The sequence below is a fragment of the Pristiophorus japonicus genome, chromosome 9, assembly GCF_044704955.1.
Source record: "Pristiophorus japonicus isolate sPriJap1 chromosome 9, sPriJap1.hap1, whole genome shotgun sequence".
NCBI lineage: Eukaryota > Metazoa > Chordata > Chondrichthyes > Pristiophoridae > Pristiophorus > Pristiophorus japonicus.
This window is the reverse complement of record NC_091985.1, coordinates 215,869,706-215,897,107: the sequence shown is the minus strand read 5'-3', so window position 1 is coordinate 215,897,107 and position 27,402 is coordinate 215,869,706. Positions and strand designations below refer to the sequence as shown.

The window sequence follows — 27,402 nt, the reverse complement described above, 5'->3', positions numbered from 1 at the left end:
CTCTATTCACACAGCGAAGGTGAGAGAGATGCTGTGAGGCACACGCTAAGTCCAGTAGCTGAACATGATTAACAAACTGTGTTTTGTGTTTAGTGATCCCGGGCATGTTACCGAGACCGTCCCTGGATACCAAGGCAAGGAGAGGCACTCTGGAAGGTAGGGGGAGCTGGGACTTGTCCCTGAGAGTAACGAACAGGTTTGAGAACTGAAATAATGTAGAGTTAGAATTGAAAAAAGGCCCAAAATAGAGCAGTCAGAAATAGGACATCAATTAATCTCCTCTTATCTTGGAGACATTAAATATCGACACACTGTTTTATTTGAAATATCAAAATATTAAACAACAGCCCAGTTACAGGGGTCATTATCAGCAGAAACAAACCCCAATTGTCAGAATGAACATGGTTCAGCCGGGATGTGCTTAACATCAGCAATAACAGTAGACTCCCACCCCTGCAGTCACTTGTGAACATGCTGGTGTGTCAGCAGGATGGATGAATGAGTGAATCCCTTCCCACACTCAGAGCAGGTGAACGGCCTCTTCCCAGTGTGAATTTGCTGGTGAGTAAGAAGTCTGGATGACTGAGTGAATCGCTTCCCACACTCCAAACAGGTGAATAGGCTCTCCCTGGTGTGAACTTGCTGGTGTGTTAGGTTAAATGAACTAGTGGATCCCTTCCCACACTCAGAGCAGGTCAACGGTCTCTTCCCATTGTGAACTTGCTGGTGTGTCAGCAGGGTTGATGATGAAGGGAATCCCTTTCCACACATGGAGCAAGTGAATGGGCTCGCTCCAGTGTGAACTTGTTGGTGTGTCAGAAGGTTGGATGACTGAGTGAAATGCTTCCCACAGTCAGAGCAGATGAACGGCCTCTCCCCAGTGTGAACTCGCTGGTGCCTCAGCAGATGGGATGACCGAGTGAATCCCTTCCCACAAATGGGGCAGGTGAATGGCCTCTCCCCGGTGTGACTGCATCGATGAGTTTCCAGCTCAGACGGGTAACTGAATCCTTTTCCACAGTCCCCACATTTCCACGGTTTCTCCATGGTGCAGGTGTCCTTGTGACTCTCCATGGTTGGATGATCAGTTGAAGCCTCGTCCACACACACAACACGTGTAATGGTTTCTCCGTGCTGTGAATGGTGCAATGTTTTTTCAGGTTGTGTAACTGGTTAAAGCTCCTTCCAGTCAGTGCACTGGAACACTCACGCGGATGTGTGTGTCTCAGTGCTTTTCCAGTCATGCCGATTTGTGAAATATTATCTCAAAGACAGAACAAGCAAATAATTCTCCTGCCACATTCAAAGGCCTGAGGAATCAAGTAACTGTCAGATCTTGACGTGATGTTTGGTTTCTGTTTCCAGTCTGAAAATCTCCCCTTCTAATATCCTGTAAAAGGAGATTACAGAACTCATCACTAAGTATAGAACAGACAATTCTAGATTCTATGGAACATTCTTTCCTCTCTTGTTCCCCCAAAGCTGTAAATCCCCATCCGACTCTTTCCCTCCTCCCTGTGCTGAAAGCCAAACACATCGCACGTCTCAAGACAGTTTGTCCTCCGCTCCCAGTTTTCACCACCAACTCTGGCTGGGTGCAGTTCTACACTCACTGGTTCCCCTCCCTCTCCTTCCCTGAAGGCGCTGACTCTGGCTGGGTTCAGTTCTACACTCACTGGTTCCCCTCCCCTGAAGGTGCTGACTCTGGCTTGGTTCAGTTCTACACTCACTGGTTCTCCTCCCCTGAAGGTGCTGATTCTGGCTGGGTTCAGTTCTACACTCACTGGTTCCTCTCCCTCTCCTCCCCTGAAGGTGCTGATTCTGGCTGGGTTCAGTTCTACACTCACTGGTTCCCCTCCCTCCCCCTCCCTGAAGGTGCTGACTCTGGCAGGTTTCAGTTCTACACTCACTGTCACCTGAAATATAAAAGAAAATAATGGAAATACTCAGGCAACATCTGTAGAGATAGAAATAGAGTTAGCGTATCAGGTCACTTTCCTTTCATCAGAACTGGAAAATAGGAGGGGTCGGCCCTCCGGCCTCTCGAGCCTGCTCCACCATTCAATAAGATCATGGCTGATCATCAACCTCAACTCCACTTTCCCGCCCCATCTCCCTATCTCTTGATTCCCCAAGACTCCAAAAATCTATCTATCTCAGTCTTGAATATAAGTTTTAAGTAAGTGCAGAGGCAGGGAAAGAGGGGAGGAAAAACAGGAGTGATTAAATGACAAAAGGGATGATGCAGCAAGGCAAAAGGAGATGGTGATGGGACAAGAAACAAAAGATGGGTCTGGAGGAGGTGTAAATGGAGATCATTACCAACAGCTGCTGTACTAAACAATGGGAGCGGTGGTTATGGTGAAATTGTGGAACTCAATGTTGAGTCCGGAAGGTGAAATTCTGTGCCTCGAGCGTTATTAGAACAGTGGAGGAGGCCGAGGAGAGAGAGGTCAGAGTGGGAGTGGTCCGGAGAATTTCAATAACAAGCGATCAGAAACTCAGAGTCACGCTTGCGACTGAACGGAGGTGTTCTGCGATGCGATCATCCAATCTGCATTTGGTCTCTCCAATGTAGAGGACACTGCATCGTGAGCAGCGAATACAGTATACTAAATTCAAAGTAGTACAATAAATCGTTGTTTCACCTGGAAGGAGTGTCTGTGGCCCTGGACGGTGGGAAGGGAGGAGGTGAAAGGGCAGGTGTTGTATTTCCTATTTTAATGTAGGAAATGTGGCAGTTAATTTGTGCACAGAAAGCTCCCACAAACAGCAATGAACAGATAACGTATTTTCGTGATGTTGATTGAGGGATATATATTGGCCAGGACGCCGAGGTAACTCCCCTGCTCTTCTTCGATATAGTTCCATGGGATCTTTTAAATCCACTCGAGTTGCAGCCGGGTTCTCGGTTTAACGTCGCATCACAAGAGACGACATCTGACAGTGCAGTGCTCCCTCAGTGCTGCACTGGAGTGCCAGCCTGGACTTTTGTGCTCAAGTCTCTGGAGTGGGACTTGAGCAGTTCAGAGAACAGGGTGATCTAAATCTGGGCCCACCTGTTACAATTCTATGGGCTGTAAACCATCTCCCCGGCAATTACCAGCACCTTCAGAAGAGATGCTGAGAAAGCCCCTGTGTGCAGAGTGAGAACAAAATCAATGAGTCAATGATTTTCTCTCCCGCCCACTCTTTGTTGCTTTACAAATATGGACAAAGAAGTTCCTTTGAACCATCCCAATTTATAACTATATTACATAAGATGTGAAATCAGTTATTTTCTGTAAAATTCTTTTTTGATCAGTTTTCATAAAAATCCTCCACATATATTGCATATGACAGGGGACAAGAGAGAGAGGGAAACCAGTCTCTATTTCTCCTTCATTTACAGACCCTCCCTGGCCTGTCACCATTTCTCCTTCATTTACAGGCACCCCCTGACCACTCCATGTTTCTGCTTCATTTGCAGACGCTCCCTGACGAGTCGCCGCTTTGTGGATCTTTCTGTTGTGGCTTTCAACAAGGTGGGGCAAACATTGCAATGTTTGGTAGTGAAATGGATTAGTTCAGGACAGACAGCAGGGATTATTTGAGGAAATAACACAGTGCAGTGAGAAAGGAAATGCAGTGGATGTTGTGTAGATGGATTGTCAAAAGGTGTTTGATAAGGTGCCGGACAGGAGGCTTGTTCATCAAATTAAGGCTCATGTTATTAAAGGGAGTGGGGCAGCATGGAGAGGAAGTTGGGTATAGGACAGAAAACAGAGAATAGTGGTTAATGGATGCTCTTCAGATCCAAGAAATGTAAACAGTGGTGTCCCCATGGTCAGTGTTGCTCTGCTCAATATAGAGAAATGATTTGGGCTTGGGTATATGGGGCACACGATCAAAATCTCCAGAGGAGACCAAAAAAGGGCCCATGGCCAACTGAAAGGACTGTACATAGTTTCAGTGTGAATACACAGGTTAGTAAATGGGGCAGGTAGATGTCAGCTGAAATGTAACAGAGAGAAATGTGAGGTGATACATTTTGGGACAAGGAAATTTTAAGAAAAGTACATTAAATGGTAAAAATGTAAAAGCAGTAGAGAAGCAGAATAGGAAAGAGGTGTTAGATTCAAGCTAATGCCTTGTCCTGTTAATTAGCAAGTCCAGTGTCAGAAACTATTACCTTAGCAAATAAATGTAAGATGAGCAGATTCTCTGTCCTCCACCGTAACTTATATTGACCCATCAATCAGAGTAAACATGCAAGTCCCGCGTGCCCACAGTAACTGACACAAGGTCAGCCCGCTGGATGGAACCTCGGGCGCCGAGAGCTTGATCTCCGGTGTCTCCAGTCCTGACTGTCCCCTTACATCAGTCTCCCCTCACTTTTATACACTGCAGTGATCCACCTCTGGCACCTGACTCTTCTGTGTCTTCTCTGCTGGGTTTGGGCAGGAAGCTGGGAAAAGACAGCTGGAACTTCTCTAATCTGTGATTTACAAGGACACTTTCCCTGGTTCCCAGCAGTTACTTTTCTTCAGTAATTTTCTCATTATCTCTAAACTACCCTGCCTGCTGATAGTTGTTATTTCTTATAGTTTCACAATTATAGGGATAAACATCACACATTATAAATCTAATCTATTGTGACACTCACTCTGGTTTCAGCTTGCATTGTGGTTACTGACAGACAAACCCTGTTCATTCCCCTGATCTGATTACAGATTCCAACAGTGGATTCAGTGAATGGAATGTCTTATCAGTGTTGCCATGGCAACCTGTCTGCACCAAATCGATTGTCGAGTTTCTAACTCAGACTAAACTTCTCTTTCACGCTATACACATTATATCAGCCAGTTTATGTCATAGAATCCATAGAAATTTACAGCACGGAGGGAGGCCATTTCGGCCCATCGTGTCCATACCGGCCGACCAAGAGCTATCCAGCCTAATCCCATCTTCCAGCTCTAGGTCCGTAGCCCTGCAGGTTACGGCACTTCAAGTGCACATCCAAGTATTTTTAAATGTGGTGAGGGTTTGTGCCTCTACCACCTTTTCAGGCAGTGAGTTCCAGACTCCCACCACCCTTTGGGTAAATACATTTTCCCTCATGTCTCCTCTATACCTCCATCCAATTACTTTAAATCTAGACCCTCTGGTTGTTGACCCCTCTGCCAAGGGAAACAGGTCTTTCCTATCTACTCTATCCAGGCCCCTCATAATCTTATACACTTCAATCAGGTCTCCCCTCAGCCTCCTCTGTTCTAAAGAAAACAGACCTAGACTATCCAATCTTTCCTCATAGCCAAAGTTCTACAGACCAGGCAACATTCTTGTAAATCTCCTCTACACCCTTTCCAGTGCAATCACATCTTTCCTGTAATATGGTGACCAGAACTGCACACAGTACTCCAGCTGCGGCCTAACCAGTGTTTTATGCAGTTCAAGCATAATGTCCTTGGCTCTTATATTCCATGCCTCGACTAATAAAGGCAAATATTCCACATGCCTTCTTAGTCACCTTATCTACCTGGCCTGCTACCTTCAGGGATCTGTGAACCTACACTCCAAGGTCCATTTGTGCCTCTACACCTTTCAATGCCGTACCAGTTAATGTGTATTCCTTTGTCTTATTAGACCTCCCCAAATGCATTACCTCACACTTCTCCGGATTGAATTCCATTTGTCACTGTTCTTCAGCTTTCTTCATTATCAACTACACAGCCTATTTTAGTGTCATCTGCAAACTTCTTAATCATACCCCCAACATTTAGGTGCAAGTCATTGATACATACCATAAAAAGCAAGGGACCCTGCACTGAGCCCTGCAGAACCCCACTGGATACAGACTTCCAGTCACAAAACACCCATCAACCATTACCCTTTGCTTCCTTCCTCTGAGCCAATTTTGGATCCAACTTGCCCCTTTACCTTGGATCCCATGGGCTTTTACTTTCATAACCAATCTGCCATGTGGGACCTTATCAAAAGATTTGCTAAGATTAATTTGCACTACAATATACGCACTGATCTTATCGACCCTCCTGGTTACCTCCTTGAAAAATTCAATCAAGTTAGTCAGGCATGACCTTCCCTTAACAAATCCATGCTGACTGTCCTTGATTAATCCATGTCTTTCCAAATGAAGATTTATTCTTTCCGATTTTTTGCAATACTTTTCCCACCACTGAGGTTAGCGTACTGGCCTGTAATAACTCGGTCTATCCCTTTCTCCCTTCTTAAGCAAAGGTCTTGGTCGGCAGGTGCAGACACGATGGGCCGAAATGGCCTCCTTCCATACTGTACATTTTTTTGATTCTATGAAAAAGTCCCGTTCATTCCTACTCTGTTTTCTGTCCATTAACCAATCCTCAATCCATGCTAATATATTACCCTTAATCCCATGAGATGTATTTTAGCCATGTTATGTTAATATCTCTAAAACCTAGAAGGGCTTCAGATACACAAACCTTTAAAAGTGGGAGGACAAGTTGATGAAGTGGTTAAAAAGCACATGTGATCCTAAGTTTTATAAATAGGGGTGTGGAGTACAAAAGGGCAGAGGTCATGTAAACCTGTACTAATCATTGGTTCGACTGTAGTTCAAATATTGTGTCAGGTTTTGGGGATCTTACACCAGGAAGGATGTCGAGGCCATGGAGAGGGTGCAGAGAGATTCACTGAGACGATACCAGGGACAAGAGCCTTTAGTTATCAGGGGAGATTGGAGAAACTGGGGCTCTTTTCATTAGAACAAAGGAGAATTGGAGATCTGAGGGAGGTGGTCAGAATGTGATCAGGTAAATGAGGAAAAACTATTTCCACCAGTCGGTGAGTCAGTAACTCGAGGACATCAAATTCAAATCATCACCAAAAGGCTCAGACCCAGGGAGGAACTATCGAGCACACTGCACAACAATGTTCGAGACACTCACTGTCCCTCTGCATCTGTGTCCAGGTGATGGGTTTCTCTTATCTTTGGGTTAAATGATGTTCTCATAGAGGTGATGGATGTCAGTGCTGGGGAATGGGGTATTCTGAGATCATATTGTCTGCCTGAAGCACTCTGCAGTCAGCTACAGCATGGGTTAGATACAGAGTAAAGCTCCCTCTACACTGTCCCATCAGCCACTCCCAGGGCAGGTACAGCACGGGTTAGATACAGAGTAAAGCTCCCTCTACACTGTCCCATCAGCCACTCCCAGGGCAGGTACAGCACGGGTTAGATACAGAGTAAAGCTCCTTCTACACTGTCCCATCAAACACTGCCAGTCCACAATGAGCAGGGCTCAGTGAGGTTGGTTGCGAGGCACTGCAGTGATGTCATAAAGCAGGCCATTCAGCCCAGCTGGTCCTCTCCGTGTCCCTTTAAAGGTGGAGAGCTGGGACATCCTGTCTCAACACACATTCCCCCTCTTCATACTGAGAATCCCTGGGGAAGGCCCAAGGTCCAGAGTGTGGAACACATCCAGGGGGAAAGAGAGAGAAGGTGTGGTAAATCAAGGAGTAGGGACTGAGGGACACCAAGCTGAAGTTTTAGAGGAAGAGTGAGTTCAGTAGTTTAAGATCCAGGGAGAGAACAAGGCATATTGCACAAATTGCTACTATTTTACCCTTCTCTTCCTCTCCACCCCTGATGGTGCTGACTCTGGCTGGGTTCAGTACTACACTCACTGGTTCCTCTCCCTCTCCACCCCTAAAAGGTGCTGACTCTGGCTGGGTTCCATTCTGCACTCACCAATACATGACCCATGTGCCCAATTTCCCTGTATGAACCTCGACAGCGAGTGTCAACAGGCTATTCCACTGTCCTCACCTGAGGCCTCACACGTGTATTTTCCAGCAGGGTCACTGGACCCTCCTCCCAATGGCTCAGTGGGTAAAGGTAACGCCCAGTGTGACTGAATCATAGGAACGGGAGGGACCCAGGTTTAATCCTGTCTGCATATCCTCTCCTTCTAATCCCCTGTAAAAGCTGTTTACAAATATCATCATGAACATAGGAACAGGAAAAGACCATTCGGCCCCTTGAGCCTGTTCCGCCATTCAATTAAATCATGGCTGATCAGTATTTTAACTCCGTCTACCTGCCTTGGTTCCATCGCCCTTAATACCTTTGCCGAAGAAGAATCTATCAACCTCAGTTTTATAATTTTCAATTATCCCCCATCCTCAGTTTTATTGGGAACAGAGTTCTGGATTTCCACTACCCTTGAAGAACATATGAGGATAAGAAATCGGAGGAGTGGGCCATGCGGTCCCTCGAGCCTGCTCCGCCATTCAATAAGATCATGGCTGATCTTCTCCCTCAACTCCACTTTCCCTCACTATCCCCGTATCCCTTGATTCCTTTAGTGCCCAAAAATCTATCGATCTCAGCCCTGAATATACTCAATGACTGAGCATCCACAGTCCTCTGGAGTAGAGAATTCCAAAGATTCACATCCCTGAGTGAAGACATTTCTCATCTCAGTCCTAAATAGCCGACCCCTTATCCCAAGACTGTGACCCCTATTTCTAGACTCTCGAGCCAAGAGAAACAGCCTCTCAGCATTTGTGTGAGGAAGTGCTTCCTGACATCACCCCTGAATGGCCTAGCTCTGACTTGAAGGTTATTTCCCCTTGTTGTGGACTCCCTCACCACTCTTTGAGTGGTCTGCACAGTGCGGTCTTAAACGGAGTGTACTTAAACAGAATGGTTTATTTGGGAACTTGGAAAGAGTGGGAATTGGGAGAAGAGGGGGAAGGAGTTGCAGCTTTTTGCCCACACTGTTTGTAATGCTTTGTGTTACAGGTAGATATTTAATGTCATTATCCATTACTCAATGCAGATCAAGTAAGAAGTCAAAGAACTAAACTGTAAAATAAGTTACTTAAATACAAATGTAATAACATTTAATTAAATAGAACATGGTGATATAGGGCTGGCAGTGCAGGTGGTGTGTCACAAATGCAGCATGTGGGAGTTTGTGGGGAGCATTGTGATCCCGGACAAACACCTTTGCAGTAAGTGCATGCATCCTGAGGAGCTTCAGCTCAGAGTTGTTGAGCTGGAGTCTGAGGTGCAGACATTGTGGGGCATCAGGGAGGGGGGAGTTATCTGGATACTTTGAAAGGGAATGTAGTTGTGTTGGGGGACAGTATAGTCAGAGAGATAGATACTGTTCTCTGCAGACGCGACCGGAAGTTTCGAAGGTTGTGTTGCCTGCCCGGTGCCAGGGCTAAAGAATCTCCTCACAGCTGGAGAAGAACTTGGAGTGAGAAGGGGGGGATCCAGTTGTCGTGGTCCATGTAGGAACCAACAACATAGGTAGAACTAGAAATGAGGTTCTGCTGAAGGAGTCGGGGTCCAAATTAAAAAGCAGAACCTCAAAGGTAATAATCTCTGGATTGTTACGTGAGCCACGCGGCAATTGGTACAGGGATAAGCAGATTGGAAAGTTAAAAGTGTGACTCAAAGAGTGGTGTGGGAGGCAAGGGTTTTGCTTCATGGACACTGGCACCAGTACTAGGGAAAGACGGAGCTGTTCCATTGGGACAGGCCCTACTTAAAACGGGCTAGAGGCTAGAACCAGGGTCAAAGTCCGAGGTCCCATGGAGGGACAAAGCCGGTGTCAGCAGGATGGGGCCGACACGGAGCATCGACGAACCGCTGTCCAAATTCAGAGACAGGTGGAGCAGGCGAGTGAAGTCCAGAGGCTATTTGAGGGGCAGAGAGTTCGAGGAGGAATGTTGTTGCCATAGGAATCAGAGTCGGTGGCGGGAAAGGAAGCTGATGGCGAAACAGATGCAAGTTGGAGGTCACCGTAGGTCAATAAGAATATAAGAATTAGGAACAGGAGTAGGCCATCTAGACCCTTGAGCCTGCTCCGCCATTCAATAAGATAATGGCTGATCTGGCTGTGGACTCAGCTCCACTTACCCGCCCTCTCCCCATAACCCTTAATTCCCTTATTGGTTAAAAATCTATCGATCTGTGACTTGAAAACATTCAATGAGCTAGCCTCGACTGCTTCCTTGGGCAGAGAATTCCAGATTCACAACCCTCTGGGAAATTCCTTCTCAACTCGGTTTTAAATTGGCTCCCCCGTATTTTAAGGCTGTGCCCCCTAGTTCTCGTCTCCCCTACCAGTGGAAACAACCTCTCTGCCTCTATCTTGTCTATCCCTTTCATTATTTTAAACGTTTCTATAAGATCACCCCTCATCCTTCTGAACTCTAAGGAGTAAAGACCCAGTCTACTCAATCTATCATCATAAGGTAACCCCCTCATCTCCGGAATCAGCCTAGTGAATCGTCTCTATACCCCCTCCAAAGCTAGTATATCCTTCCTTAAGTAAGGTGACCAAAACTGCACGCAGTACTCCAGGTGCGGCCTCACCAATACCCTGTATAGTTGCAGCAGGACCTCTCTGCTTTTGTACTCCATTCCTCTCACAATGAAGGCTAACATTCTATTCACCTTCCTGATTACCTGCTGCACCTGCAAACTAATTTTTTGGGATTCATGCACAAGGACCCCCAGGTCCCTCTGCACCTCAGCATATTGTAATTTCTCCCCATTCAAATAATATTCCCTTTTACTGTTTTTTTCCCCCCCAAGGTGGATGACTTCACACTTTCCGACATTGTATTCCATCTGCCAAACCTTCGCCCATTCGCTTAACCTATCCAAATCTCTTTGCAGCCTCTCTGTGTCCTCTACACAACTCGCTTTCCCACTAATCTTAGTGTCATCTACAAATTTTGTTACACTACACTCTGTCCCCTCTTCCAGGTCATCTATGGATATTGCAAACAGTTGTGGTCCCAGCACCGATCCCTGTGGCACACCACTAACCACCGATTTCCAACCCGAAAAGGACCCATTTATCCCGACTCTCTGCTTTCTGTTCGCCAGCCAATTCTCTATCCATGCTAATACATTTCCTCTGACTCCGCATACCTCTATCTTCTGCAGTAACCTTTTGTGTGGCACCTTATCGAATGTCTTTTGGAAATCTAAATACACCACATCCATCGGTACACCTCTATCCACCATGCTCGTTATATCCTCAAAGAATTCTAGTAAATTAGTTAAACATGATTTCCCCTTCATGAATCCATGCTGCGTCTGCTTGATTGCACTATTCCTATCTAGATGTCCTGCTATTTCTTCCTTAATGATAGTTTCAAGCATTTTCCCCACTACAGATGTTAAACTAACCGGCCTATAGTTACCTGCCTTTTGTCTGCCCCCTTTTTTTAAACAGAGGCGTTACATTAGCTGCTTTCCAATCCGCTGGTACCTCCCCAGAGTCCAGAGAAGCGGCAGAGAAAATTAAAACCACAAGCCAGCGAGCAGCAAAGCTGGAAACCGGTAGAATGATCAGTTGAAGCCTCGTCCACACACAGAACACATGTATGGTTTCTCCCTGCTGTGAATGGTGCGATGTTTTTTTCAGGCTGTGTAACTGGTTAAAGCTCTTTCCACAGGCAGTGCACTGGAACACTCTCACACGGGTGTGTGTGTCTCGGTGCTTTTCCAGTCACACTGATGTTTGAAATCTGTTCCCACAGACAGAACAGAGAAACATTTCTCCTTCCACATTCAAAGGCTGATGATATTCAAGTCTTGAGAAATCGAATAACTACATCAGATCTTGACGTGATGTTTCATTTGAGTTTCCTGTCTGCAAATCTCACCTTCTAATACACTGTGAAAGGAGATTTCAAAACTCATCATTGAAAGTACAGGACAGAAATTCAGAATAGGCATATGTACTTTCCATGGAAGATTCTTTCCTTTCTTGTTCCCATAAAGCTGTAAATCCCTGTCCCACACATTGTCCCTCCTGCTGTGCTGAAATCCAAGCACATCGCACATCTCCTAGACTGTTTCTCCTCCACTCCCAGTTTTCACTACCAATTCTGGCTGGGTTCAGTTCTACAGTCACTGGTTCCCCTCCCTTTACTCCCCTGAAGGTGCTGACTCTGGTTGGGTTCAGTTCTACACTCACCAGTTTCTTTCCACTATGTGACCCATGTGCCCAATCTCCATGTGTGAACCTCGACAGTGATTGGTGTGCAAAATTAAAGCACATGGTATTGGGGGTAATGTGCTGACGTGGATAGAGAACTTGTTGGCAGACAGGAAGCAGAGAGTCGGGATGAATGGGTCCTTTTCAGAATGGCAGGCAGTGACTAGAGGAATGCCGCAGAGCTCGGTGCTGGGACCCCAGCTACTTACAATATACATTAATGATTTATATGAAGGAATTGAGTGTAATATCTCCAAGTTTGCAGATGACACTAAGCTGGGTGGCAGTATGAGCTGTGAGGAGGATACTAAGAGGCTGCAGGTTGACTTGGACAGGTTAGGTGAGTGGGGAAATGCATGGCAGATGCAGTATAATGTGGATAAATGTGAGGTTATCCACTTTGGGGGCAAAATCACGAAGGCAGAATATTATCTGAATGGCGGCAGATTAGGAAAAGGGGAGGTGCAACGAGACCTGGGTGTCATGGTACATACATCAGTCATTGAAAGTAGGCATGCAGGTACAGCAGGGCAGTGAAGGCGGCAAATGGTATTTTGACCTTCACAGCTAGGAGATTTGAGTATAGGAGCAGGGAGGTCTTACTGCAGTTGTACAGGTGAGGCCTCACCTGGAATATTGTGTTCAGTTTTGGTCTCCTAATCTGAGGAAGGACATTTTTGCTATTGAGTGCTGCGAAGGTTCTATTGTTGAGGCCAATTCACTAAATATATTCAAAAAGGAGTTAGATGAAGTCCTTACTACTAGGGGAATCAAGGGGTATGGTGAGAAAGCAGGAATGGGGTACTGAAGTTGCATGTTCAGCCATGAACTCATTGAATGGCGGTGCAGGCTAGAAGGGCCGAATGGCCTACTCCTACACCTATTTTCTATGTTTCTATGTTCACCTGGCTGATTCCGAGGATGGCAGGACTGACATATGAGGAGAGACTGGATTGACTGTGCCTGTATTCACTGGAGTTTAGAAGGATGAGAGGGGATCTCATAGAAACATATAAAGTTCTGACGGGACTGGACAGGTTAGATGCAGGAAGAATGTTCCCGATGTTGGGAAAGTCCAGAACCAGGAGACACAGTCTAAGGATAAGGGTAAGCCATTTAGGACTGAGATGAAGAGAAACTTCTTCACTCAGAGAGTTGTTAATCTGTGGAATTCCCTACTGCAGAGAATTGTTAATGCCAGTTCATTGGATATATTCAAGAGGGAGTTAGATATGGCCCTTACGGCCAAAGGGATCAAGGGGTATGGAGAGAAAGCAGGAAAGGGGTACTGAGGTGAATGATCAGCTATGATCTTATTGAATGTTCGAAAGACCGAATGGCCTACTCCTGCACCTAGCTTCTATGTTTCTATGTCCTCACCTGAGGCCTCACACGTGCATTTTCCAGCAGGGTCACTGGAGCCTCCTCCCAATGGGTAAAGGTAACACCCAGTGTGACTGAATCATAGGAACAGGAGGGGCCCAGGTTTAATCCTCCCCTTCTAATCCCCTGTAACAGCTGTTTACAAAAGTCATCACTGTGTAGGAACAGAGGAACAGAAAAAGGCCATTCAGCCCCTTGAGCCTGTTGTGCCATTCAGTTAGATCGTGGCTGATCAGTATTTTAACTCCATCTACCTGCCTTGGTTCCATCGCCCTTAATACCCTTGCCGAAGAATAATTTATCAATCTCAGTTTTGGAATTTTCAATTAGCCCCAGCCTCAATTTTATGGGGAACAGAGTTCCGGATTTCCACTACGCTGTAAGAGCATAAGAAATAGGAGCAAGAGTAGATCGTACGGCCCCTCTCGCCTGCCGCGCCTTTCAATAAGATCAAGGTTGATCTTGTACTTCAACTCCACTTTCCCCGTATCCCTGGATTCCTTCAGTGTCCAAACATCTATCGATCTCGGCCCTGAATACACTCAATGACTGAGCATCCACAGCTCTTTGGGGCAGAGAATTCCAAAGATTCACAACCCTTTGAGTGAAGACATTTCTCCACATCTCAGTCCTAAATGGCCGTATGTTATCCTGAGACTATGACCCCTAGTTCTAGACTCTCCAGACAAGAGAAACAGCCAATCAGCATTTGCGTGAGGAAGTGCTTCCTGACATTAGCCCTGAACGGCTGAGCTCTGATTTTAAGGTTGTGTCCCCTTTTTGTGGACTCCCTCACCAGAGGAAATAGTTTCTCTCCATCCACCCCATCAACTCCTTTAATCATCTTAAACACCTCAATTACATCACCCCTTAATCTTCTATATTTCTCATAATTTACAAACTTCATCACTAAGTACAGGATCATAGAATCACAGAAGTTTACAGCACTGAGAGGCCATTCAGCCCATCGTGTCCGTGTTGGCCGACAAAGAGCTATCCAGCCAAATCCCACTTTTCAGCTCTTGGTCCGTGGCCTTGTAGATCACGGCACTTCAAGTGCACATCCAAGTTCGTTTTAAATGCTACAAGGGTTTCTGCCTCTACCACTCTTTCAGGTAGTGGTCTCCAGACACCTACCACCTCTGGGTGAAGAGATCTCCCCTCTAAACCTCCTACCACTTTATAATCTACGCCCCCCTGGTTGTTGACCCTCTGCTGAGGGAAATAGGTCCTTCCTATCCACTCTATCTAGGCCCCTCATAATTTTATACACCTCAATTAGGTCTCCCCTCAGCCTCCTCTATTCCATAAAAAAAACCCAGCCTATCCCATCTTTCCTCATAGCTAAATTCTCCAGTCCAGGTAACATCCTCCTAAATCTCCTCTGTACCCTCTCTAGTGCAATGACATCTTTCTTATAATGTGGTGACCAGAACTGCACACAGTACTCTCGCTGTGACCTAAGTAGTGTTTTATACAGTTCAAGCATAACCTCCCTACTCTTGTATTCTGTGCCGCGGCTAATAAAGGCAAGTATTCTGCATGCCTTCTTAACCACCTTATCTACTTCCTGCGACCTTCAGAAATCTGTGGACATGCCCTCTAAGGTCCCTTTGTTCTTTTACACCTCATTGTCCTACGATTTATTGTGTATTCCCTTGCCTTGTTAGCCCTCCACAAATGCATTACCTCACACTTTTCCGATTGAGTTCCATTTGCCACTGTTCTGTCCACCTGACCAGTCCATTGATATCTTCCTGCAGTCTATAGCTTTCTTTTTCACTATCAACCACACAGTCAACTTTTGTATCATCTTCCTTGCATTGAAGTATATACTATTTATCATTGCCAAACCATGGAAGAGAGCGGCTGGGACACATTTCTGACACAGCTCAAGATTAACCCGCATGGCGACTTTGTTGTCGGCGATGATAGACGAGAAAGACCAAAGTGCCATTTGGCCCCCTCAGTGTGGCCCTGAAGGACTGTGTCCAGGCTGAAGTTCTGTTCCCACCGTACAATCCTCCCCCCAGATTGTCCTCTGAGTTCGCCAGGTGATGCTAAACACTCAGGTGGGAAAGACAAAAATCCACAGCAATGTGTGAAAAGCAAAGCTGATTTATTTCCCATTCATCCAGAATATTAAACTCCAGCCCAGTTATAGGAGTCATCAGCAGAAAAATAAACCAACTGTCAGAATGAACATGGTTCAGTCCGGGATGTGATTAACAGTAGCAAGAGCAGCAGAATCCCACCTCTGCAGTCACTTGTGAACTCGCTGGTGTTTCAGCAGGATCGAAGACTGAGTGAATCCCTTCCCACACTCTGAGCAGGTGAACGGCCTCTCCCCAGTGTGAATGCGCTGGTGTTCAGTGAGGAAGGATGACCGAGTGAATCCCTTCCCATACTCTGAGCAGGTGAACGGTCTCTCCCCAGTGTGAGTGCGCTGGTGTCTCAGAAGGTCGGATGACTGAACGAATCCCTTCCCACACTCGGAGCAGGTGAACAGCCTCTCTGCAGTGTGAACTCGCTGGTGTCTCAGAAGGTCGGATGACCGAATGAATCCCTTCCCACACACGGAGCACCTGAACGATCTCTCCCCAGTGTGAACACATTGATGGCAGCTCAGTTCCGCTGAACTTTTATAGCACTTCCTGCAGTCCGGGCATTTAAAAGGTCTCTCGTCAGTGTGAATACGCTGGTGTCTCAGAAGGTTGGATGACTGAGTGAATCCCATCCCACAATCAGAGCAGGTGAAGGGCCTCTCCACGGTGTGCACTCGGTGTTTCAGCAGGTCAGATGACCGAGTGAATCCCTTCCCACACTCCGAGCAGGTGAACGGCCTCTCCCCAGTGTGAACTCGCTGGTGTCTCAGCAGGCTACCTGACCGACTGAATCCTTTCCCACACACAGAGCAGGTGAACGGCCTCTCCCCAGTGTGAGTGCGCTGGTGTATAGCGAGTTTAGATGATCGACTGAACCCAGTCCCGCAGTGAGAGCACCTGAACGGTCTCTCCCCACTGTGAACACGTTGATGGTACGTCAGTTCCCCGGAATGTTTATAGCTCTTCCCACAGTCCGGACATTTAAAAAGTCTCTCGTCAGTGTGAACTCGCTGGTGTATCAGAAGGTGGGATGAACGAGCGAATCCCTTCCCACACTCGGAGCAGGTGAACGGCCTCTCCCCGGTGTGACTGCGCTTGTGTCTCAATAGGCCAGAGATTTGGCTGAAGCCTTGTCCACACAAAGAACATGTGTACACTTTCTCCCCATTGTCAACGGTGCTTTTTGCTTCCATATTGAGAGGCCAATGATATTCGGGTCCCGATGAATCGAGTGACGCTGTCAGATCTTGATGCGGTCTGCGATTTGAGTTTCCCGTCTGCAAATCCTCCCCTTCTAATACCCTGTAAAATTAATTTAAAACAGGAAAAAGGGAGTGTGAGAGAGAAAACAAAGAGGCAGATTAGTAATTTGAACTTAATGAGCCTGCTAATTTGTGGGGCTGGCACTAGAACAAAGTGACCATGAAAGCGACCGAATTGTCGTAAAAACCCAACTGGTTCACTAATGTCTGATTCTGGCTGGGTTCAGTTCTACACTCACTGGTTCTCCTCCCCTGAAGGTGCTGACTCTGGCTGGGTTCAGTTCTACACTCACCAGTTTCTCTCCAATATGTGACCCATGTGCCCAATGTCCACGTGTGAACCTCGACAGTGAGTGTCGACAAGCTATTCCCCTGTCCTCACCTGAGGCCTCACACGTGCATTTTCCAGCAGGGTCACTGGAGCCTCCTCCCAATGGCTCAGTGGGTAAAGGCACCGACCAGTGTGACTGAGTCACATTAACAGGAGGGGCCCAGGTTTAATCCCCTCAGCGTATCCTCTCCTTCTAAACCCCTGTAAAAGCTGTTTACAAAAGTCGTCACTGTAAGTAGGAACATAGAAACAGGAATAGGCCATTCGGCCCCTTGAGCCTGATCAATTGGCCCCCAGCCTCAGTTATATGGGAAACATCGAGTTCTGCATTTCCATTACCCTTTAAGAACACAAGAAATTGGAGCAGGATTAGGCCCATTGGCCCCTCGAGCCTGCTCCACCATTCAGTAATATCATGGCTGATCTTCTACCTCAACTCCACTCTGGTTTCTGACACTGAAAATTATTTCTCCTTATTAAGAGGGTTGGCGGGCTGGAGGAGATTACAGAGATAGGGAGGGGCAAGGCCTTGGAGGGTGTCATGTATGTAACCACAATGTAACACCACTGTATTACTGTATACACTCAACCTAGATGCACACCTTGACAAGGGGTGAACTTGTGGGAGACACTCCTTACCTGATCACACAGGTGTAAAAAGAGGGGTCCCACACAGGGTCATCATCTTTGGAGTCCTGCAAATAAAGAGAGCAGGTCACAGAGTGACCTTGTCCCCAGAATGTGCCTCGTGTGGTTTCATGCTGTAGAGTAAGGACTTTACATTGGCGACAAGAAACGGGAATTCACGTGAATGGCCACCGGTAGCACAGAGGAACGGTACTGTGCTGGGGAAGACTGGGACGATTCTGTCGAGAGGCTTCAGCAAAGCTTCATTACGAAAGAATGGCTAGATGATGCAGCGGCTGACAAGCGAAGGGCTCATCTTTTGACCGGCTGCGGACCAAAGACTTACATGCTCATGAAGGACTTACCAGCACCCGAAAAGCCGGCGGACAAAACCTTTGAAGAACTTACTGAATTGATCGGGGAGCACCTCAAACCGGCGAGTAGCACACATATAGCCTGACACAGATTCTACACCCACTGACGTCATGAAGGACAGAGCATACCGGACTTCGTAGCGGACCTCTGGCGTTTGGCCAGCCTCTAAGTTCACAGACGCCTGCACGGGGATTTGCTAAGGGATTTCTTTATCGAGGGCATCGGTCATGCGGGAATTTTCCACAAATTAATTGAGACCAAGGATTTGACCTTAGAAGCGGCGGCGTTGATGGCTCAAACTTTCATGGCGGGGGAGGAAGACACGAAAATAATATACGCGCGCAACTCTGCCTCTAACGCGGTGATGGATCAGGGAGTCAACATCATCAATGTGACTCAGGCAGGCAGGGGCAGTCCAACATTCCCCAGGCAGCAATAGACCCCAGAGTAGGACTGTAACAGAGACAATGGCAGGCTGAACGGACATTCACGCCATCACAGTGGACAATGTGGCTCGGGACGGGGCCATTGACACCCACTAATAGGGTACTTAAGAGCAGTCAAAGGGACAGTCAGCGAGGAATGCCTGGCCATAGTCCCTTTGTTCCCAACAATAGAAACTTTAACTCATGCTGGAGGTGTGGGGGAAAACACTCAGCTAGATCTTGCAGATTTCAACAGTTTGTCTGCAGGAACTGTAATCTCAGTGGCCATTTAGCTCAAATGTGCAGGAAGCCTGCAACCAGACTAATATATGAGGCGATGGACCAGGAGAGGGTTCTTTGAGGCAGGATGACTTTTGGGGCGAATCGATGGATGCCGAAGCTTAGCGGGTCCATGTGGCGAATATTCACAGCTCATACACCAGAACGCCATCAATGATGATGAGCATTTTATTAAACGGCATCCCTGTACGCATGGAGCTGGACACTGGGGCCAGCCTGTCACTCATGGGCGTTCAGCAATTTGAGAAGCTATGGCCACTTAAAGCCAACAGACCCAAATTAGCACATATAGACACAATTACGGACTTACACCAAAGAAATCATTCCGGTACTAGGCAGTGCAATGTTGGCTGTCACACCTAATGGGATAGTGAATCGGCTGCCGCTCTGGATTGTCCCGGGCAATGGTCCAGCACTGTTGGGGAGGAGCTGGTTAGCCGAGATGAACTGGAAATGGGGGGGATGTTCACGCAATGTCGTCTGTGGAGCGAAGTTCGTGCTCACAAGTCCTACAACAATTCGATTCACTATTCCAACCGGGCGTCGGGACTTTCAAAGGCACTAAGGTAGTGATACACATCACCCCAGACGCCAGGCCAGTGCACCACAAAGCCAGAGCGGTGCCATATGTGATGCGGGAAAAGATCGAGAGCGAATTGGACCGGTTGTTGAGAGAGGGCATCATCTCGCCTGTTGAATTCAGCGACTGGACGAGCCCCATCATGCCCGTCCTAAAAGAGGATGGCTCTGTCAGGATCTGTGGAGACTACAAGGCCACCATCAATCTGGTGTCCCTACAAGATCAATACCCGCTCCCGACAGCAGAGGACCTCTTCGCCACGCTGCAAGCTGTTCACCAAGTTTGACCTCACTTCAGCCTATATGACCAAGGAACTGGCCGACGAATCTAAACTACTGACCACCATCACCACGCACAAGGGACTGTTCGTTTATAACAGGTGCCCGTTTGGCATTAGATCAACGGCCGCAATTTTTCAATGATTCATGGAAAGTCTGCTTAAATCCATTCCTGGAATGATCGTATTCCAGGACGACATCCTCATCACGGATCGAGACACCGAGGAACATCTCCACAACCTGGAGGAGGTGCTATGCCGACTGGACCGGGTAGGCCTGCGACTCAAGAAGTCTAAATGTCTGTTCTTAGCTCCTGAGGTTGAGTTTCTGGGCACGAGGGTTGCTGCAGATGGGATTCGGCCCACCGAATCCAAAACAGAGGCGATTCGACGAGCACCCAGGCCCTGCAACACATCGGAGTTGCGTTCATTCCTGGGACTCGAACTATTTCGGGAACTTTCTGTCGAACTTGAGCATGTTGTTGGAGCCGCTACACGTGCTCCTGCATAAAGGTTGCGATTGGTTTTGGGGGGACTGTCAGGAACGGGCTTTTGATCAGGCGCGAAACCTACTTTGTTCAAACAAGTTGTTGACCCTGTACGACCCCTGTAAAAAAATTGGTTCTGACATGTGATGCATCGTCCTATGGGGTTGGGTGCGTGTTGCTGCAGGGCAATGCTGAGGGTCAACTACAACCTGTGGCTTATGCCTCCAGGTCGCTCTCTCAAGCAGAACGGGGATATGGGATGGTCGAGAAGGAAGCGCTTGCGTGTGTCTATGGTGTAAAAAAAATGCATCAGTACCTCTTTGGTAGGAAGTTTGAATTAGAGACGGACCACAAGCCATTAACATCCCTATTGTCAGACAGCAAGGCCACCAATGCCAACACATCAGCTCACATACAGCGATGGGCTCTCACGCTGGCTGCCTATGACTACTCCATCCGGCACCGGCCCAGCACTGAAAATTGCACTGACGCGCTCAGCAGGCTTCCACTGGCCACCACTGAGGGGACAGCGGAGCAAAGTGCCGAGATGGTCATGGCTGTCGATGCCTTTGACAGCGCAGGCTCCCCCATCACAGCCTGCCAGATCAAAATCTGGACAAACAGAGATCCCCTCCTATCCCTGATTAAGAAATGTGTCCTGACTGGGGATTGGGCGCCCGCACACGGAGCATGCCCTGAGGAGGTCAGACCGTTCCACAGACGGATGGATGAGCTCTCCATCCAAGCCGACTATGGGGCAGCCGGGTAGTTATGCCCCAGAAGGGCAGGGAGGCATTCATCAGGGAACTCCACAGCGAGCACCCAGGCATTGTGCTGATGAAGGCTATTGCCGGTCACACGTTTGGTGGCCTGGAACATTGTGTTCGCAGGCACACGTGTGCCCAGCCGGGCAATGCCCCCAGGGAGGCCCCGCCCAGCCCGTGGCCCTGGCCCACCAGGCCATGGTCAAGCATTCATGTTGACTATGCGGGCCCGTTCATGGGTAAGATGTTCCTTATTGTGGTAGATGCGTATTCGAAATGGTTCGAGTGCATCATTCTGAATTCATGCATGTCATCCACCACTGTGGAAAGCCTATATGCGATCTTTGCAACCCATGGCTTGCCGGACATCCTGGTTAGTGATAACGGACCATGTTTCACAAGCTACGAATTCCGAGAGTTTATGTCGGACAATGGCATCAACCACGTCAGGACTGCGCCGTTCAAGCCGGCCTCCAATGGCTAGGCGGAACGTGCGGTCCAAATCATTAAGCAAGGGTTGCTCAGGATTCAAGGACCCTCCCTACAATGCCGTCTGTCGCGCCTCCTGCTGGCCTATAGATCCCGTCCGCACTCGCTCACGGGGGTCCCGCCCGCAGAGCTACTAATGAAACGGACACAAAACTCAGCTGTCCCTCATTCACCCAGTCCTGACCGACATAGTTGAGGGCAAGCGCAAGTCTCAAAATGAGTACCATGACTGTAATTCGAGGGGGGAGGTGTATAGAAATAAATGATCCTGTATTCGTCCTCAATCACGCCATGGGGCCCAAATGGCTTGAGGGCACTGTAATTGACAAAGAGAGGAATATGGTCATCGTGGTAAAACTCAACAATGGTCAGATATGCCGTAAGCATCTGGACCAAGTAAAAAAAAATGTTCAGCACCGACACGGAGGAACCTGAAGAAGACCATGAGATGGGTTTCACAACACCGCCAGTGAACGAGCAACAAGAGCAATCAGAAGAATGCACAGTCCCTGCGGTCAGCCCGGAGAGGCCCGAATCACCACAGGTGACAGACACTCACGTCAGTGTCCAACAACCAGAGCCCCAACTGCAGCGCTCCACGAGTGAGCGTAGACCACCTGAAAGACTAGACCTATGATCCCAATATGACTTTGGGGGGGGGGGGGGGGGTGGCGGAGGTGATGTCATGTATGTAACCACAATGTAACACCACTGTATTACTGTATACATTCAACCTAGATGCACATCTTGACCACATGGAGTGAACTTGAGAGAGACACTCCTTACCTGATCACACAGGTATAAAAAGGGAGGTCCCACACAGGGTCATCGTCTTTGGAGTCCTGTAAATAAAGAGAGCAGATCACAGAGTGACCTTGTCCCCAGAATGTGCCTCATATGGTTTCATGCTGTAGAGTAAGGGCTTTACATTCTTTACACAGGGATTTGAACAAGAGGAGTATTTTAAAGGCTGAAGTCACCAGCCATCTCTCCCAATGCAGAGTGTGACTCACTACGAACAGGAAGGATTTTTGTTTAACTACTAAAGATGCATAATGAGGGGGAAATCAATCTCTGTACCTTTAACTAACAGCAACATGGAAAGAGGGAAATGAATGACCTTTAAACACCTGGTCCACTTGGCACCGAAGTTTCTGAAATTCATAATAGGAACTCCAGGGAAACAAAATAGCTGTGTTGATAAAGGATGGAATCACTGCAATAGTGAGAGACAACATTGGCTCAAATGATCAGGATGTTGAAACAGTTTGGGTGGAGATAAGGAATAATAAGGGGAAAAAGTCACTGGTGGCCGTAGTCTATAGGCCCCCTAACAGTAGCAACTCTGTTGGTCGGAGTATAAACCAATAGTGTGTGCTTGTAAAAAGGGAACAGCAATAACCATGGGTGATTATAACCTCCGTATTGATTGGACAAATCAAATTGGTCAGGGTAGCCTTAAGGAAGAGTTCATAGAGTGCATAAGGGACGGGTTCCTTGAGCAGTATGTAACGGAACCAACCGGAGGCTGGCTATCTTAGATCTAGTCCTGTGTAATGAGACAGGATTAATAAACAATCTCCTAGTAAAGGATCCCCTTGGAATGAGTGACCATAGCATGGTTGAATTTCAAATTCAGATGGAGGGTGAGAAAGTTGGATCTCAAACCAGCGTACGAAGTTTAAATAAAGGAGACTACAAAGGTATGAGGGCAGAGTTGCCTAAAGTGGACTGGGAAAATAGATTAAAGTGTCGGACGGTTGATGAACAGTGGTGTACATTTAAGGAGCTATTTCATAACTCTCAAGAAAAATATATTCCAGTGAGGAGGAAAGGGTTAAAAGGAAAAATAGCCATCTGTGGCTAACTAAAGAAATAAAGGATGGTATCCAATTAAAAACAAGGGCATGCAAAGTGGTCAAAACTAATGGGAGGACAGAAGATTGGGAAGCTTTTAAAAACCAGCAAAGAATGACAAAAAATGATTAAGAAAGGGAAGATAGACTATGAAAGTAAACTAGCTCGAAATATAAAAACAGATAGCAAAACTAAGACAGTAATAAAAATATAACAGAACCAACCCCTAAACAATAACTAAATTTTTTTTAATACATTTTTAAAAATTATTTAAATCAAAAAAATATTTATGAAAAGTAAGGGAAAATGAGATATACGGCAGAAAGGAAACAAACAAACCACTAAGAAATTAAAACATTCGACCCCGCCTAACAAAAAATCCCCACTCCAAACCATGGACATTCAACTAGGTGAGGCATCACATACTACACACTAACAAAGAGAAGGCGGACTCTACATTTTCACCTAACAGGTAGGACAACAGACCACACAGAGAGAACACATCAGAAGGAGAAAGAAGAACCAGAAGACCAGACAAAGCAAACAATTAACACCTGATCATTGAGAGAAACAAAGGTTTAAATAGTTCTTTTCCCTCCTCACAGCCCTTCTCGTTTTGACTGACCTAGTGGAAGGTAAGGAGCTCTAAATTCTCCATAACCTCTCACTGTACGTTTTTCGATCGAAAACTCGCGTGACTCTTGAACCCCCACCACACTAACCCCCCCCCCACCCCCGCACCCGTTTGCTTTTCCTGGCCTCAGATGAAGCCCGAGTAAATGTGAAACGTTAGGACTATAGACTACAATCAGCCACCTAGACGACGGATCGTGAAGGGAGTATAAATCCTCCCCCAAAAAATCCCCCTCTGACCTTTTTCTCCCCCCTCCCTGGTGGATTTCTCTCTCACTCTATCCAGATTTCAGATCCACGGTGCTGTCTTTAAAAAAACCTCTCATTTTTCTCCGCTTCTAAAAAAAATCTTTCCTGTACCAGCTCTAATTGTACTACTAACTAGAACTAAATAAGATAATTGTCTGCTGTGGTACCGTGATTTCTCTGTTCGCCCTTGTTGTCCCCCTGACCTCACCCACCCCCAACCGATAATTATTGCCGTCGAACCGTAGTGTACACATACAAAAATAAATTGAAAAACAAGAAAAAAATGCTTCCTAAATTCCCCACCCGCCCCACGTGGTCAGTCAACACGGCACGGATCCTGATCAACCCACCAAAACCATTCACAATTTAAGGCCCATAATCCCCCTTCCCCACCCTACAGCCCAGTCATTGATAATCCCCTTCCCCACCCTACAGCCCAATCATTCATAAAAAGAACCCTCACCTAAAAATAGTTACCACAATGTAATTTTTTTTATTATTAAATAATTAAATTAAAAATCCAAAAATAAAAGTCAGTCCACCAAAGTACAAAACTAAATCTCCCCAAAGAACGTAACAACGACTTAAAATCAACCCCCTAAAAAACCCAGAGACTGATCCCTTCACCGGGAACAACAGGACCTCTGCTCCAACCCGCCTCCCTCCCGAGCCACACAGAAATCCAGCCAAGGCTGATCATCAGCACTAGGCCCAAACACACAAACCACCGATTGACCCAAGACACTATCCCACCAATCACAACAATTAACCCCAGCCACCAACGCCCCCCCACCACTGCCCAAAACACGGTAACATCCCCCCTCCACTCTCAAAACATGGTAACACCACCCCCTGTGAATGTTTAAAAATGTATAGAGACATACAAGTTGAGAACGTGGGAATTGTATAGGGACAGTGTAAGCTAACAAAGAATTCATGGAGGAATAGCCATGACATCTCAGACTCGAGACTGCAAAATGTTACAACACTAACACATTTTGAAACAAAACCCACAGCTTGCAAAACAAACCTCAAGGTCGTACTAACTCACATTGCTAACCTGAAACATTAACAGTAAGAGAATAATGGGCCTTTGTGTAAAATCAGACCATTCTTAGATCGGCTTATGAGTGGACAAAGGGAAAGAGGGATCAAAGAGGATAGGCTGAACTAGGATGTCACTCATATTGTATCTTATCATTTTCCGAAAATGTATAACCGTCGTGCCTTTACAATGTAACATCACTTTGTCCGTAGGAAGTGAGTGCGATCTATCAGAGTTGCATTCCTTCTGTCTGATAAAGTCCCCGATCGGGATTTGCTTTTGAAATAAAAGCTTGCTTTGTTTAAAGCAGAATCGGTATTCGACTGTGATTTCGCTGTACCAGATTGAGGGAAAAGAATCCACATTTACACCCCCACTGCCCAAAACACGGTAACACCACCCCTCACTGCCGAAAACATGGTAACAACACCCCCCCCCCTCCGCCACTGCCCAAAACACGGTAACACCCACCCCTAAAAACTTAAGCACAACCCAAACAACCGATGAATGAAAACCAACCCTAAAACCCAACCCTGAACTGAACTTTGTACTGGTCCCACCTCTGGGGGTGGTGAGACCAGTACAAACCGGATGATCTGCACCTGGGCAGGACCGGAACCAATATCCTAGGGGGAGTGTTTGGTAGTGCTGTTGGGGAGGAGTTAAACTAATATGGCAGGGGGATGGGAACCTATGCAGGGAGACAGAGGGAAATAAAAAGGAGGCAGAAGCAAAATATAGAAAGGAGAAAAGTAAAAGTGGAGGGCAGAGAAAGCCAAGGCAAAAAACAAAAAGGGCTACATTACAGCAAAATTCGAAAGGGGCAAAGTGTGTTAAAAAAAACAAGCCTGAAGGCTCTGTGCCTCAATGCGAGGAGTTTTGGAATAAGGTGGATGAATTAACTGCACAGATAGCAGTTAACGGATATGATGTGATTGGCATCATGGAGACATGGCCCGAGGCAGGTGGACCAAGGCTGGGAACTCAACATCCAAGGGTATTCAGCATTGAGGAAGGATAGACAGAAAGGAAAAGGAGGCGGGGTGGCGTTGCTGGTTAAAGATGAAATCAATGCAATTGTAAGGAAGGACATTAGCCTGGATGATGTGGAATCGGTATGGGTGGAGCTGCGGAATTCCAAAGGGCAGAAAACGCTAGTGGGAGTTGTGTACAGACCACCAAATAGTAGTAGTGAGGTTGGGGACAGCATCAAAGAAGAAATAAGGGAGGTGTGCAATAAAGGTACAGCAGTAATCATGGGCGACTTTAATCTACACATTGATTGGGCTAACCTAACTGGTAGCAATGATGTGGAGGAGGATTTCCTGGAGTGTATTAGGGATGGTTTTCTAGACCAATATGTCGAGGACCAACCAGGGAGCTGGCCATCCTAGACTGGGTATTGTGTAATGAGAAGGGACTAATTAGCAATCTTGTTGTGCGAGGCCCCTTGGGGAAAAGTGACCATAATATGGTGGAATTCCTTATTAAGATGGAGAGTGACAAAGTTAATTCGGAAACTAGGGTCCTGAACTTAAGGAAAGGTAACTTCAACGGTATGAGGTGTGACGTGGCTAGAATAGACTGGCAAACGATACTTAAAGGGTTGACGGTGAATAAGCAATGGCAAACATTTAAAGATTACATGGATAAACGTCAGCAAATGTACATCCCTGTCTGGAGTAAAAATAAAACTGGGAAGGTGGCTCAACCATGGCTAACAAAGGAAATTAAGGGTGGTGTTAAAGCCAAGGAAGAGACATATAAATTGGCTAGAAAAAGTAACAAACCTGAGGATTGGGAGAAATTTAGAATTCAACAGAGGAGGACTAAGGGTTTAATTAAGAGGGGGAAAATAGAGTACGAGAGGAAGCTTGTAGGGAACATAAAAACTGATTGCAAAAGCTTCGATAAATATGTGAAGAGAAAAAGATTAGTAAAGACAAATGTAGGTCCCTTCCAGTCGGATTCAGGTGAAATTATAATGGGGAACAAAGAAATGGCAGACCAATTAAACCAATACTTTGGTTCTGTCTTCACTAAGGAAGATACAAATAACCTTCCGAAGGTAGTAGGGGTCAGTGGGTCTAATGAGAAGGAGGAACTGAAGGATATCCTTATTAGGCGGGAAATTGTGTTAGGGAAATTGATGGGATTGAAGGCCGATAAATCCCCGGGGCCTGATAGTCTGCATCCCAGGGTGC

The 27,402-nt window shown here is 46.7% G+C and overlaps 2 protein-coding genes across 2 annotated transcripts; both read right to left on the bottom strand.

Annotated features, from left to right (window-relative positions):
- Positions 1–357: 357 nt before the first annotated feature.
- Positions 358–15,231, bottom strand: LOC139273641 (gastrula zinc finger protein XlCGF8.2DB-like). The gene is made up of 2 exons (XM_070890647.1): positions 15,081–15,231; positions 358–1,390 (listed from the first exon to the last, which is right to left on the bottom strand). The coding sequence occupies exon 2, from the start codon at positions 1,072–1,074 to the stop codon at positions 460–462; it is 615 nt and encodes a 204-aa protein (XP_070746748.1). The 5' UTR covers positions 1,075–1,390; positions 15,081–15,231; the 3' UTR covers positions 358–459.
- A 176-nt stretch (positions 15,232–15,407) lies between these two features.
- LOC139273623 (zinc finger protein 436-like) lies at positions 15,408–22,252 on the bottom strand. Its single transcript, XM_070890589.1, has 2 exons — positions 22,201–22,252; positions 15,408–16,798 (listed from the first exon to the last, which is right to left on the bottom strand). Exon 2 carries the CDS (start codon positions 16,687–16,689, stop codon positions 15,655–15,657), a length of 1,035 nt encoding a protein of 344 aa, XP_070746690.1. The 5' UTR covers positions 16,690–16,798; positions 22,201–22,252; the 3' UTR covers positions 15,408–15,654.
- Between the last annotated feature and the right edge of the window lie 5,150 nt (positions 22,253–27,402).